At 40.4% G+C, this 13,219-nt stretch overlaps 1 protein-coding gene across 1 annotated transcript in view; it reads right to left on the minus strand.

The window, feature by feature from the left end:
- Nucleotides 1-551: 551 nt before the first annotated feature.
- Nucleotides 552-13,219, minus strand: part of LOC126484978 (armadillo repeat-containing protein gudu) — a gene marked incomplete at its 5' end in the record, with an annotated part of 199,433 nt that continues 186,765 nt past the window's right edge. The window contains one exon of the mRNA XM_050108583.1: nt 552-766. Within this exon, the coding sequence (XP_049964540.1) occupies nt 641-766 (126 nt within the window). The remainder of the gene's footprint in view (nt 767-13,219) is intronic.

A 13,219-nucleotide genomic window follows, 5' to 3' on the forward strand; every position in this document is an offset into this window, starting at 1 on the left:
TAAAACAATATATTTGCAATTTCTCAAAGCTGTAGAGCACCAAATGTGTAAGAATGACTTTTAGAATTTAAATGTCTTTTCAAAACTAATGTCATTAATGACAAAGAACTAGCTTCGTTTCCTTGCCCACTATTAAGAATTACACTGTATGGTTAGTATCAATATTTTCATTCCTGAATTTTCATACTTGAATTTTATGTTATTGAATTTTTGTGTTACTAAGTCTTGAAAATGTTAGGAGTTTTTCAGTGACCCTTTCTCACTGTTACAGATGTCCAATTGAATAGCACACAAGTATATAAAGATGGACAAAAACATTGTCAAATACTTTACACATCACTTCAAGTCAATAGTTTTCCCTGTATCTTCTTATTGTTCTTGCTTCTTGGAAGTATCTGAAAGTTTGCAGAAAACGAGTGGCTGTGAATGTCTTTTGCCTTAAAGGTGCAGAATTTTCTGTACATTGATTGTTTAAAAGTGTACAAAATTACTGCATGTATCATAAAACCCAAGACTATACAAAAATATATGACAGTTTTTAAATAGTACTCAGTGAAATCTTGCTATATGTCTGAATCATACTAGTACATTCAGTAAATTTTTATGTTCAGATTTTCAGATTTTATTGTCTCTAATTGATTCAAAATGGAACTTCATTGTTCTTAAACTTTTCTGCAGAAAGCGCTAGTTTTCTAATGTTGCTTAGGCATCCAGCAGAAGCTTCCTGTAGTTTTTCATCACTTGATCCTATGGTCTCCAAGAGATACTGAAAATGTAAGAATACTGCATTACTGATGCGATATGGTAAACAGATAAGTAATTCTTTATTTGAGGGTAACATTTGATAAAAACAAAAAATTAGATATAAAAGTGAACAATATTGTTGACATTATTGTGTAGGTTGCCACAGCCAGACCATTTGACATAAAAGACCATGACATGGTACAATACTCAGAAAACGTTTACCAATATAGTAAACACCTTTGTAACCCAATAAAAAATGATATGCTGTGATTGAATGCTATGCATGTAGTGCAAAGCTTGACTTGACTGAAAATTACCATCATAACAACCTCTTTGTGAATAGAATTTATCTTGTAGAACTGATATATACAAACGTAACTCTTCCCAAATGCTTGTGGCTAAGACATGTCACAGTATAAGGCCTGAAGTGAATGCTACCATATCTGACATCATTTGAAGGAAAGGCTAGTCTCTTCACTCAGTGATGGCATGTGGTGGCAACATGGAGTCATGTATGTTACTTCCATTACATATTATTGATGAAGTAATTTTGTATCACATTTGTGGTATACAGGAACCTGATGATGATCTGTGAATTGAAAGTGGTTGTCCAGTTAAGAAGTTTTATCAGGAGTTCTTGGTGGTAAATCATGACATTCATAAAATACTCTCTACAAAAACTACACACTGTGAACTAATTATCTGAATGGGATGCAAATTAACAGTTATGATGTAATGTGCAGACAAATAATGACAACAAATCAGAAAAACTGGATGATTTGTTCTAGAGAAAGAGTTTCACAAATTGAGCAAGTCTATAATGCGTTGGTCCACCTCTGGCCCTAATACAAGCAGTTATTTGGCTTTGCACGTATTGATAAGAGTTGCTGGGAAACCTCCTGAGGAACATCACATCAAATTCTGTCCAATCCATACATTAGAACATTGAAATATTGAGCTAAAGGCCCTGCCCATAATGCTCCAATTGTGGAGAAATCTGATGACCTCACTTGCCAAGGTAGGGTTTGGCAATCACAAAAACAAACAGTAGAAATGCTCGCCATATACAGGTGGACATTATTTTGCTGAAATGTAAGCCCAGGACGGTTTGTCATGAAGATCAACAAAACTGGGCATAGAATATCATCGACATACCAGTATGCTGTAAGGGTTCGATGGATGACAACCAAACAGGTCCTGCTATGAAAAGGAATGGCATCCCAGGCTGTCACTCCTGGTTATCAGGCCATATGGTGGGCGACAGTCAGGTTGGTACCCCACCTCTGTCCGGGGCATCTGCAGACATGTCTTTGGCCTGGAATCTCATTGACTGGAGCAGAACTGTCTTTAGTGATGAGTCCTGCTTCAAACTGAGCCTTGAAGGCCAGTGAAGATGTGTCTGGAGATGCCCCAGACAGTGGTGGGATACCAGCCTGACTGTCATCCACCATACAGCCCAACAACCAGAAGTGATGGTGTGGGATGCTACTTCCTTTCACAACAGGACCTCTTTGGTTGTCATTCACAGCATCTTTACAGCACAGTGGTATGTCAAAGATATTCTAGACCCTGTTTTGTTACCCTTCATTGCAAGACATCCTGGGCTTACATTTCAGCAAGGTAATGCATGCCTGCATACAGTGAGGGTTTTTGCTGCTTGTCTTCGTACTTGTCAAACCCTACTTTGCCCAGCAGGGTCGCTGGATCTCTCACCAACTGAGAACATTTGGAGCATTATGGTCAGGGCTTTACAATTAGCTCAGGATTCTGATGACATAGTACATCAATTGGACAGAATTCACAATTATCCCTTTGGAGGACATACAAATCTTTCGATCAATGCCAAGCTTAATAATTGCTCGCGTAAGTGCCAGAGGTGGACCAACGTGTTACTGACTTGCTCAGTTTGTGAAGCTTTCTCTCTTGAACAAAACATTCAATTTTTCTGGAATTGTAATCATTTGTCTGTCTGTACATGTACATCACCTCTACCGATTTCCATCTCATATGGATAATTCCTTCATGGTGTGCTGCTTTTTTGTTTTAGAGTGTATTTGCTTCTTTAAAAATATAATTTTTACTTTGAGTGATGCAATTGAAACATTGTAAAGCTAATATTGTTCACAAGTTTACCAGTGAAGATAGAACTAAGAGAGGGTAAAACTAAGTGCTGACATATAGCCCATTTTCAGCACCAAGTCACTGTTATTGAGGAGCAACAAGGAGGCAACTGAGTTTAATTTTCCCCTCTTGTACATGGAACACTGTTAACTGTGTCTTATGCTCTTACTGCATAGCATACTGCGTGCCACCTGCTGAACACAAACTATGTGGTCCTGATTCTTCCCTCTTGTCAGTGAAATTTTGATGTTGAAATATAAATAGTCTCTGGATGTGGGCTAGTTACTTATAAATCAGCCACATCACTATGATTTAGGAATCCCATCTTGTAATATGACAAGCCTCTGAGCTATGCCCAAAAGTGCATGTGCGAGTGCAGTCTGCCTGGTTGAGAAGGAAGTGTGGCAATGGATGCTGGCTTTTGATGGGCAGACCCCATGTGTAACAGAAATGAGGACACGACTGAGACAAGATACTGCTGATGATGAGAGCTGGTCATGTATCAGTTGCTGATAGGCAAACAGAGAGGCTGACCAAGGCAGAAGAGCAGAAGACAGTCAACAACAACTAGAAATGACCAGCACGATCGTAGTCTGCACACTGACCGTGTGCCTGGGCTGGCAAGACCATGAGAATGAAAAGAGTATGAAATCATAAATTCTATAAGAGTGTGATATACTGATGAAAAGGTCTCAGAGAGATGAAGAAAATGACGCTAGACAGCAAATTATAGCTTTATTGATTCGTGAGTTATAGAATATTAAAAACAGATAAAATCCCATAAATTTAAGGATATATGAATTTGCTAATAAGAGTGGCAGGGACATGACCAATAGATCAAATTAAAGATCAACTAAAGTAGAATAAGAACCCAGTTGCAGAATTGCTGATTATTAAATATTTTTAGACACATGTAATTAATTTGCTTGGTATCATAACTTTTAGTATTTGTTTATAAAATGATAGATTCTGTGAAATAGGATGACAATATAGAGTTGGAGAGAGAACTTACTGTTACTTACTAGAATGATTCAAACTGAGGCAATATTTTAAAGTCCAAAAACAGTAAGGTAGATGGAAGAAAATAAAGTAAAAAGAAAAAGGCATAATATTCCTCCCTCCCTTTAGCCTACAGATCACAGGCTGTAGAGGTGATGCTGAAATGTATTCCTCCCTCTGTAGCCTACAGATCACAAGCTGTAGAAGTGATGCTGAAACGTATACCCTCTTTAAGAGTCAGTTACAACAGACAAGACATGTTTCAAGTTCAGAAAAAGGTGCAAAAGTGGGAAAAATTATGAATGAATACAAAGCAATGCGTAATGCTTTATTTTAACTATGGATGAGGTATAATGGAAAGAACAGCAAGTAAACAATTAACTTCTAATATTCCAAAACAACATTTGCTTTGTGTGAGATAATGAGGCAAGATCATGGGGAAAGACTGTGAATACAAGAAACAGTTACTGTTACTGAAATTGGTGTGAGTAGTCTGTAGGCAGTGAAAAAAAAAAAAAAAAAAAAAAAAAAAAAATCCAGTTTTTTTAAAAAAATTGTAATTGTGCAATAATTGAGCATGCACTTAACAAGAAGTATTATTTTTCCCAATACCTGGGAAGTTGTGGAAAGAAATGTGTCTGAGAAGTGAGATGTGGTTGAACAAAGAAAGACAGGAGAATGCTGCTCATGCTTAACAGAGTAAGAGTAGTAAAGATGGATGAAAGATTAGGAAAAGAAGTTGAATGAAGGGAAAGGGAATAATTTAATGGGAGGCAAGTCAGGCAGACTGAAGCTGCACATGGAGATGAAGTGAAAGGGAAGAAGAAGTAGGAGTTCTGCACACTTATGTTTCTATGAGTCAGATCTAGGCTATTTTTACAAACCTATTCTTCTCACCTATTTTACCCTCGATGATTCCATAAAATATTATTTTAGCTCTGAAAGTCACATATTAGTAATTCACAATTTGATGATCTGTTGATGCAATGAGAATTCTATAGATCATTTGCATAACAATAATGATATGCAACAAACCAGTTAGAGGCTATAAACGTATGTCAATAGGCAGCATTCGTCTATGAATAAATACCAGAAATAATTAATATTTAGGCATGGGTAAATGCTGCCCATGTACAGATGAGTATTTTAAATATTGAGGAATACCAAAGTGTAGGGACAGCAAACGTGTTTTTATTCTTGTAGACTAAATAGGATGTTTTGGAAAGGAAGGGAGAGACATATGCTAAAGGTGATGGTCTAAGCCATTCTTAAAAATGATACCTTAATTTGCTGCCCTTCCCATTCATGTCAATACCAAATAGTCACTGCAGTGACAAGCTGGGTGATTTTGAACATTTATGTTTTTTTTCAGTATGAATACCATATATGTAGATAATTATAAAAAGGATAGTTGCTCAAAAACTCATTAAATACACTCCTGGAAATGGAAAAAAGAACACATTGACACCGGTGTGTCAGACCCACCATACTTGCTCTGGACACTGCGAGAGGGCTGTACAAGCAATGATCACACGCACGGCACAGCGGACACACCAGGAACCGCGGTGTTGGCCGTCGAATGGCGCTAGCTGCGCAGCATTTGTGCACCGCCGCCGCCAGTGTCAGCCAGTTTGCCGTGGCATACGGAGCTCCATCGCAGTCTTTAACCTGGTAGCATGCCGCGACAGCGTGGACGTGAACCGTATGTGCAGTTGACGGACTTTGAGCGAGGGCGTATAGTAGGCATGCGGGAGGCCGGGTGGACGTACCGCCGAATTGCTCAACACGTGAGGCATGAGGTCTCCACAGTACATCGATGTTGTCGCCAGTGGTCGGCGGAAGGTGCACGTGCCTGTCGACCTGGGACCGGACTGCAGCGACGCACGGATGCACGCCAAGACCGTAGGATCCTACTCAGTGCCGTAGGGGACCGCACCACCACTTCCCAGCAAATTAGGGACACTGTTGCTCCTGGGGTATCGGCGAGGACCATTTGCAACCGTCTCCATGAAGCTGGGCTACGGTCCCGCACACCGTTAGGCTGTCTTCCGCTCACGCCCCAACATCGTGCAGCCCGCCTCCAGTGGTGTCGCGACAGGCGTGAATGGAGGGACGAATCGAGACGTGTCGTCTTCAGCGATGAGAGTCGCTTCTGCCTTGGTGCCAATGATGGTCGTATGCGTGTTTGGTGCCGTGCAGGTGAGCGCCACAATCAGGACTGCATACGACCGAGGCACACAGGGCCAACACCCGGCATCATGGTGTGGGTAGCGATCTCCTACACTGGCCGTACACCACTGGTGATCGTCGAGGGGACACTGAATAGTGCACGGTACATCCAAACCGTCATCAAACCCTTCGTTCTACCATTCCTAGACCGGCAAGGGAACTTGCTGTTCCAACAGGACAATGCACGTCCGCATGTATCCCGTGCCACCCAACGTGCTCTAGAAGGTGTAAGTCAACTACCCTGGCCAGCAAGATCTCCGGATCTGTCCCCCATTGAGCATGTTTGGGACTGGATGAAGCGTCGTCTCACGCGGTCTGCACGTCCAGCACGAACGCTGGTCCAACTGAGGCGCCAGGTGGAAATGGCATGGCAAGCCGTTCCACAGGACTACATCCAGCATCTCTACGATCGTCTCCATGGGAGAGTAGCAGCCTGCATTGCTGCGAAAGGTGGATATACACTGTACTAGTGCCGACATTGTGCATGCTCTGTTGCCTGTGTCTATGTGCCTGTGGTTCTGTCAGTGTGATCATGTGATGTATCTGACGCCAGGAATGTGTCAATAAAGTTTCCCCTTCCTGGGACAATGAATTCACGGTGTTCTTATTTCAATTTCCAGGAGTGTATTTATTTTATTGTTTCTGTTATAGAATTTCTATTAATGTAATTGCAAAGAGGTGTATCTGAGAAACTATTTTATAAAAAGCAAATATTTATGTAATGATTTCCCTTCAGAGCAGTACATACAATCACATTTCAACATATGTCTGTTTCCTCTTGAACAAGCTTCAAGTTTCCAAGAGCAAAATCCTGTAATTGTATCGAGGAGGTTAGAAATAAGGCATGCTTTTAGCTGATTTATAAATATAACTTTTCTGTCTCCAAGTAACGAACATCTAACTGAAAATTCTGATAATTTACTTGTCTTTGATTCAACAACAGCTTTAAAAGAAATGGAGGTCATTTTTTTGTCAAGCATAATCATGAAAATAAATATCCCTTTAAATATAATGTATTATTTACATGCTGCATGAGAATCACTAGCTGAAAGAAGGAAGATTAAAGTCTAATGTCCCATTAACAATGATGCCATTAGAGATGGAGCACACGCTCAGGTCAGGGAAGGGTGGAGAACGAACTGGGCTGTGTCCTTTCAGAGGAATGATCATGGCTTTTGCTTTGAATGATTTAGAGATCTCACAAAAAACCTAAATATGGATAGCTGGACAGGGATTTGAACTACTGTCCTTCTGAATGCAAGTCCAGTGTGCTAAAGATTGTTCCACCTCACTCGATCTCTAACTGAAAGTACCAATATTGCATCTGCAATTCAATTTCCAAATGGCTTAATACCTTCATCCAGACATGAAGGTCACTTACAGAACAAGAACAAACAATGGAAAATCCAGGATGGCATGTAACAATACTATGAAAAGGATAGTTGCTACTCACCGTATAGTGGAAATGCTGAGTTGCAGAAAGGCACGACAAAAAGACTCACAAAATAAGCTTTCAGCCAACAAGGCCTTTGTCAAAAATAGACAACAGACAGATAGACAAGTAAGGAAGAGGCTGGGGTTGGGGGGGGGGGGAGCAGGGGGAGGGGAAGGGATAGCAGGGTAGGGGTGGGGGGCTGTGAAGTGCTACTGGGGAGGGTGCAGGGATGAGGTGGAGAGAGGGTAGGACAGCTAGGTGCAGTCAGGAGATTAGACAGAGGGGAGGGGAGAGAGAGAGAGAGAGAGAGAGAGAGAGAGAGAGAGAGAGAGAGAGAGAGAGAGAGAGAGAGAGGGGGGGGGGGGGTAGCAAAAAAGGAGAGGAGTATAAAGACTGTGTGCATTGATGGAATAGAGGGCTGTGTAGTGCTGGAATGGGAACAGGGAAGAGGCTAGATGGGTGATGACAATGATTAACGAAGGGTGAGGCCAGTAGGGTTACAGGAATCTAGGATAATTGCAGGGAGAGTTCCCACCTGTGCAATTCAGAAAAGTTGGTGTTGGTGGGAAGGATCCATATGCACAGGCTGTGAAGCAGTCATTGAAATGAAGAATGTCATGCTGGGTGACATGCTTAGCAACAGGTGGTACAGTTGTTTCTTGGCCACAGTTTGTCAGTGGCCATTCATACGGACAGACAGCTTGTTCGTTGTCATGCCCACATAGGATGCAGCACAGTGGTTGCAGCTTAGCTTGTAGATCATATGGCTGGTTTCACAGGTGGCCCTGCCTTTGGTGGGATGGATAGGTGATGTTTGTGACCAGACTGGAGTAGGTGATGGTGGGAGGATGTATGGGACAGGTCTTGCATCTATGTATATTACAGCCATATGAACCATGAGGTAAGAGGTTGGGGCCAGGGATTGTGTAGGGATGGAAGAGTATATTGTGCAGGTTCGTTGGACAGTGAAATACCACTGTGGGAGGGGTGGGAAGGATAGGGGCAGGGCATTTCTCATTTCAGGGCATTATGAGAGGTAGTCGAAATCTTGGCAGGGAATGTAATTCAGTTGCTTCAGTCTTAGGAATGTCCCTCTGTGGCTGGATGGTGAGACCTTGGGAGGTGGTGGTTGACTGGAAAGATAAGGAACAGGACATTTGTTTTTGTACAAGGTTGGGAGGATAATTACGGTCTGTAAAGGCGTCAGTGAGTACCGCTCGTTGCTGCAGATGCAACAGCCACAGGTGACTAGGTTGCATGAAAGGAACTTCTTGGTATGGATTGAGTGGCAGCTGTTGAAGTGGACATATTGCTGGCGGTTAGTATGTTTGATAAGGACAGAGTTACTGATGTAGCCATCTTTCAGGTGGAGGTAGACAGCTAGGAATGTGGCTTGTTATGTTGAGTAGGACCAGGTGAAGTGATTGGGGGAGAAGGTGTTGAGGTTCTGGAAACTTATGCTCATATTGGTTCTGTGTCTCTTCAGCTGATGCTGCAAAGGTTACAGCCTTACAGCAAGCACCACAGACTTCTTGGCAGTAAATGCACAGTAATGGCTCTGCACAAAGACAGCCATCCAATTACTTTTTTACCTGTGTCAGCACACCAGGCACAAAATGTTTTTGGGATGGATGCTTTTTCATCTTTTGATTTTAAATTAGTAGACAACATCAATATTATATCATTTTTGTAGAATTTAATGATCTTGATTCACTATGCGCCAGATTTTCAGATGGACATTTACTAGGCTTAGGGTGCGCAAATAATTATGTAACTAACATTCAGCAAAAGCTGTGGCTCTCTGTGTTTAATTATGTTATTTATTAATATTTTTACCTTTATTGGAGAACTTTATTTGACGATAATGTGCAATCCACATTTTAATAAAAAAGGATTATCAAATGCAGAGTACCATCACACGGGGTGATTTCGGACAGTTTTGTCGTTATGTTGATTGTAACTTTCGTATATATTGTTGGATGAAATTGATTGTTATGGAAGTGGTAGAGTATATGTGTAATTAATAAAATATCCCAGAACCAGAAAGTGTATGTGTAGGTAAATTTATCTGAGGCAGTTAAATATAGTGTCCGAAGTCACCCCATTGATTGGGGTGATTTCGGACACATATGTTTTTTAAATCTCTGTCCGAAGTTACAGTATATAGAGGGCAAATTCGGACAGTTACTGCCTTTTTAAAATATTTTACATGTTTTTTATTTGATTTTGGTGACATTTTACACATTTTAAGGTAGCCCTTTGTTACGAATAAGTGATATGGAATGATATAATGAATTTTATATCTTACGGATAAGTTTTTATTATGCAAGAATTTAATTAAAAATTTTTTACAGTTCTTAAGTGTAATATTAGAAACAGACAAACAAACAAAGTAATTTAACTAAAAGGTCAAAATAATTTTTCTCACTCATCATTCTAAATTAAGTTGCAAACACTTTAAATAAACGATTGTCTGCGAGTCTAAAGCACATATTCTTGAAAAATGAACATTCCTCTCTTCTCAGCTGCTGTGGGAAGTATTCTCGAAATTTGCAATTTTTGTATTGTGTCTTCATTGGGGACATTAGGAAACACAAATATGTTTTTACTGTTCTCGTGTGGGCACAAGAATTTCACACTTATTTCCGTAGCACCAACATTTGTGGCCACTCCAACATACTGCCTTGTTTGCACCGAGTGAGATGGCGCAGTGACTAGTGCACTGGACTCGCATTCAGGAGGATGATGGTTCAATCCCGCATCCAGCCATTCTGATTTAGGTTTTCTGTGATTTCCCTAAATCGCTCCAGGCAAATGCCAGGATGATTCCTTTGAAAGGGCATGGCCGACTTCCTTCCCCGTCCTTCGTTAATCCGATGAGACCGATGACCTCGCTGTCTGGTCTCCATCCCCAAACAACTCGACCCTCAACGGCCTTGTTTGCTCCTTGTTTCCACGTTTATATTTGTACTCTGCAACAAGAAAAGCGTCTTTTCTTTCAGCAGTAAAACTTCATTGGATGACGTGTCGTTTTCACTTTCACTACTGCTAGAGGCACTGTCACTTGTTTCAGCACTGTTTCTGTTTCCTTGAAAATCTCGGCCAGTGATTGATTTTCCAGGTTGAATGTCTAGTCTGCAGCAGCAGCGGGAGCTACCAAGCTTATTTGGAGGATAGAGAATTTCTTTGAGCATTTCTTCAAAAGTGGAAGACCATGCATCTGCATTGCTTTGCTGGCTCTCCTCATTATCAGGCAATTTTCGTAAGGCATAATCTGGATCAAAAGGGATTAGGCCTGTGGCGCAAAATCCACCCTTTATGTTTTCCTTGGAGGTTGCTGAAATCTTAGTCAGTGTCTGCTTCAGAAGAGATGGGAAGGCATCCTTGGAAATGGTCCCGTGAGTGTGTTTCTTCCAATCAGTTAATACAGCTCGCCATGCTGTTTCATTGGCCTAATGAAGCTTACATCGAGCAGTTGGAGGAGGTGCGTGCTACTGGGGGAAGGAGAATGAATGAAATATTGTTCCGCTCACACTCTTCAATAACACGTAAAGAGACGTGACTGGATAAGTTGTCTCCAATAATGGCTGTTGGCCCATTTTTCCTCTTCAAATAGGGCAAAGCGATTGTAAAGAACCAGTCTTCAAATACTGGCAGGTCAAACCATACACTTTTGTTGCTATTGAAATGGATTCCTTGTGGTCCATCTTCTTGCCATGTGTCTCACAAATGCTCTGATTTGTAAAGGATGTATGGAAGAAGCAGTTTACCATCAGCACTAGCTGCCATAATTATTGAGACACTAGATTTTGATGAGTCCATCACTTTTTCAGCATGCTTACTCCCTCGTTTCATAATTATCTGCTGCTTACCTGGATCATCTGTCATGTTGGTTTCATCATAGTTGATCATGTTGCTAGGTGGGAGATTTTCCAGCTTTGCCTTGATATTGGAGAAAAACATCTTAAGCAAACGGAAAGATCTTCTGACTGTCATTTGAGTAATAAATGCACCCATTCTTCTCCTGGCAAATTATTACGAAATTTCGTCTCTTTTAGTCCAGACTTATCAAGGTAGCCTTTAAATAAATATCTAATGTCCAATTTAGTGAAGGGAAATCCTCAATGTGCAGCCCTAAAGATACCTTGCTTCAACATTTCTTCTTCTTCTTCTTCTTCTTCTTCTTCTTCTTCTTCTTTATTTAACCCTGGCTGTCCTCCCATTTTTTTTTCAGATGTGCACTTTATTTTTTAGGGTTGATTTAGGTATACCATACAAATCACGCGCTTTTCTGTACGATAATTTACCACTCTGAATATCACAAACAGCTTTATCTAAAAGTTCCGGGTCATAATTACACTGTACTGTAGCACCTCTCCTGCTCTTATATTTTCTTGGCATTGTCCAAAATCACCCCACACAGTACACAGTTTTATAAAAACCATTGTTATTTTATAACTTTGCATGAGAAACTCAACAAACTTGTACAGAAGTTGTCTCATTGCTGTTAGCTACTGAGCGCATCGACAATTACGGTCACAATAACATCCTACTCGGTGCAACAATAGAAAGTTTCCACTTTACGATAATGCATGGATTTTTAACACTGAGGCTATTCATCAGTTATTCACCTAGGGAAACAATTGACACAAAATAAAAGTTGTGGAAAGCGATAAATGCAATCTTGTGCTTAAAATAACTGACAAAGAGCAAATAAGCCATACTGTCCGAATTCGCCCCGGTGTCCAAAATCACCCTGTTTGACAGTAATACAAAAGTATAGTGTTTCAAAGGACTTGGCAGTTGAAATGGGAACGTCTTTATGTCTTACTTAAATACCTAATGATATTGTTTTCACGTGAATAAGCTTTTCACATCCAACATTTTTTTTATGAGATGAAAGTCACAAGAAAATTCAGAACATCAATGAGATGGTTTAAATTGATTTTATTTAAGCAGCTCCTCAATATTCAGTTTTAAACTAAATAAAGCACATCTAAGGCCACTCTTCATGTTTAGGCAACTGTGCTATTTTGTCTCAAGTAGGTATGTACTGTAGATGAGAACTGTATGAGGACTTATAAGACTCCCTTTGCCACTCTTGGATAAATATAAAGGAAACTGACTCAAAATTTTTCCAACCCCACTTGCTGAAAATGTTCACCAGCATTTGAACCACATTTTAGTTCAATTCCATTTCCCTGTATTTCATCAGGAAGTGCATGCACATGAGTTGTGAAGGATGATCTTGCTGATTTGCACTTACAGACACCTGAAAACAAGTGAGGAAAATATAGTTTGAACTCTTCTTCGAGCTGTTCCTGATGACAACTCTCCCCTCATTGACCCCCCACTATTGCCTATATAAAAGTTTATTGAATCGAGGGAATAACAAAAAAGTTAATAATGGAAGAATCCAGGTGATGCTACTGCAGCATTATCTTCTCCAAAAAGGCCCTTTTGGCATCATTGACATCCATTATTGTGATGTTTTCTACCTCATAGTTTCAAATTCAGATTATTAAGGGTTTCAAAGAAGTATGCAAGGTATGCAAGGGAAAATATAAAGCTGTCATCAGTGTATGAATGATGAAGATTAGCTTTTCATTGACTCAAAAAAATAATTAGACCTCACATTTCAGTTCATACAGTCTGCGAAGTATATTGCCCTTTGAAGGCCATCAGACTAGT

The sequence above is a fragment of the Schistocerca serialis genome, chromosome 6, assembly GCF_023864345.2.
Source record: "Schistocerca serialis cubense isolate TAMUIC-IGC-003099 chromosome 6, iqSchSeri2.2, whole genome shotgun sequence".
NCBI lineage: Eukaryota > Metazoa > Arthropoda > Insecta > Orthoptera > Acrididae > Schistocerca > Schistocerca serialis.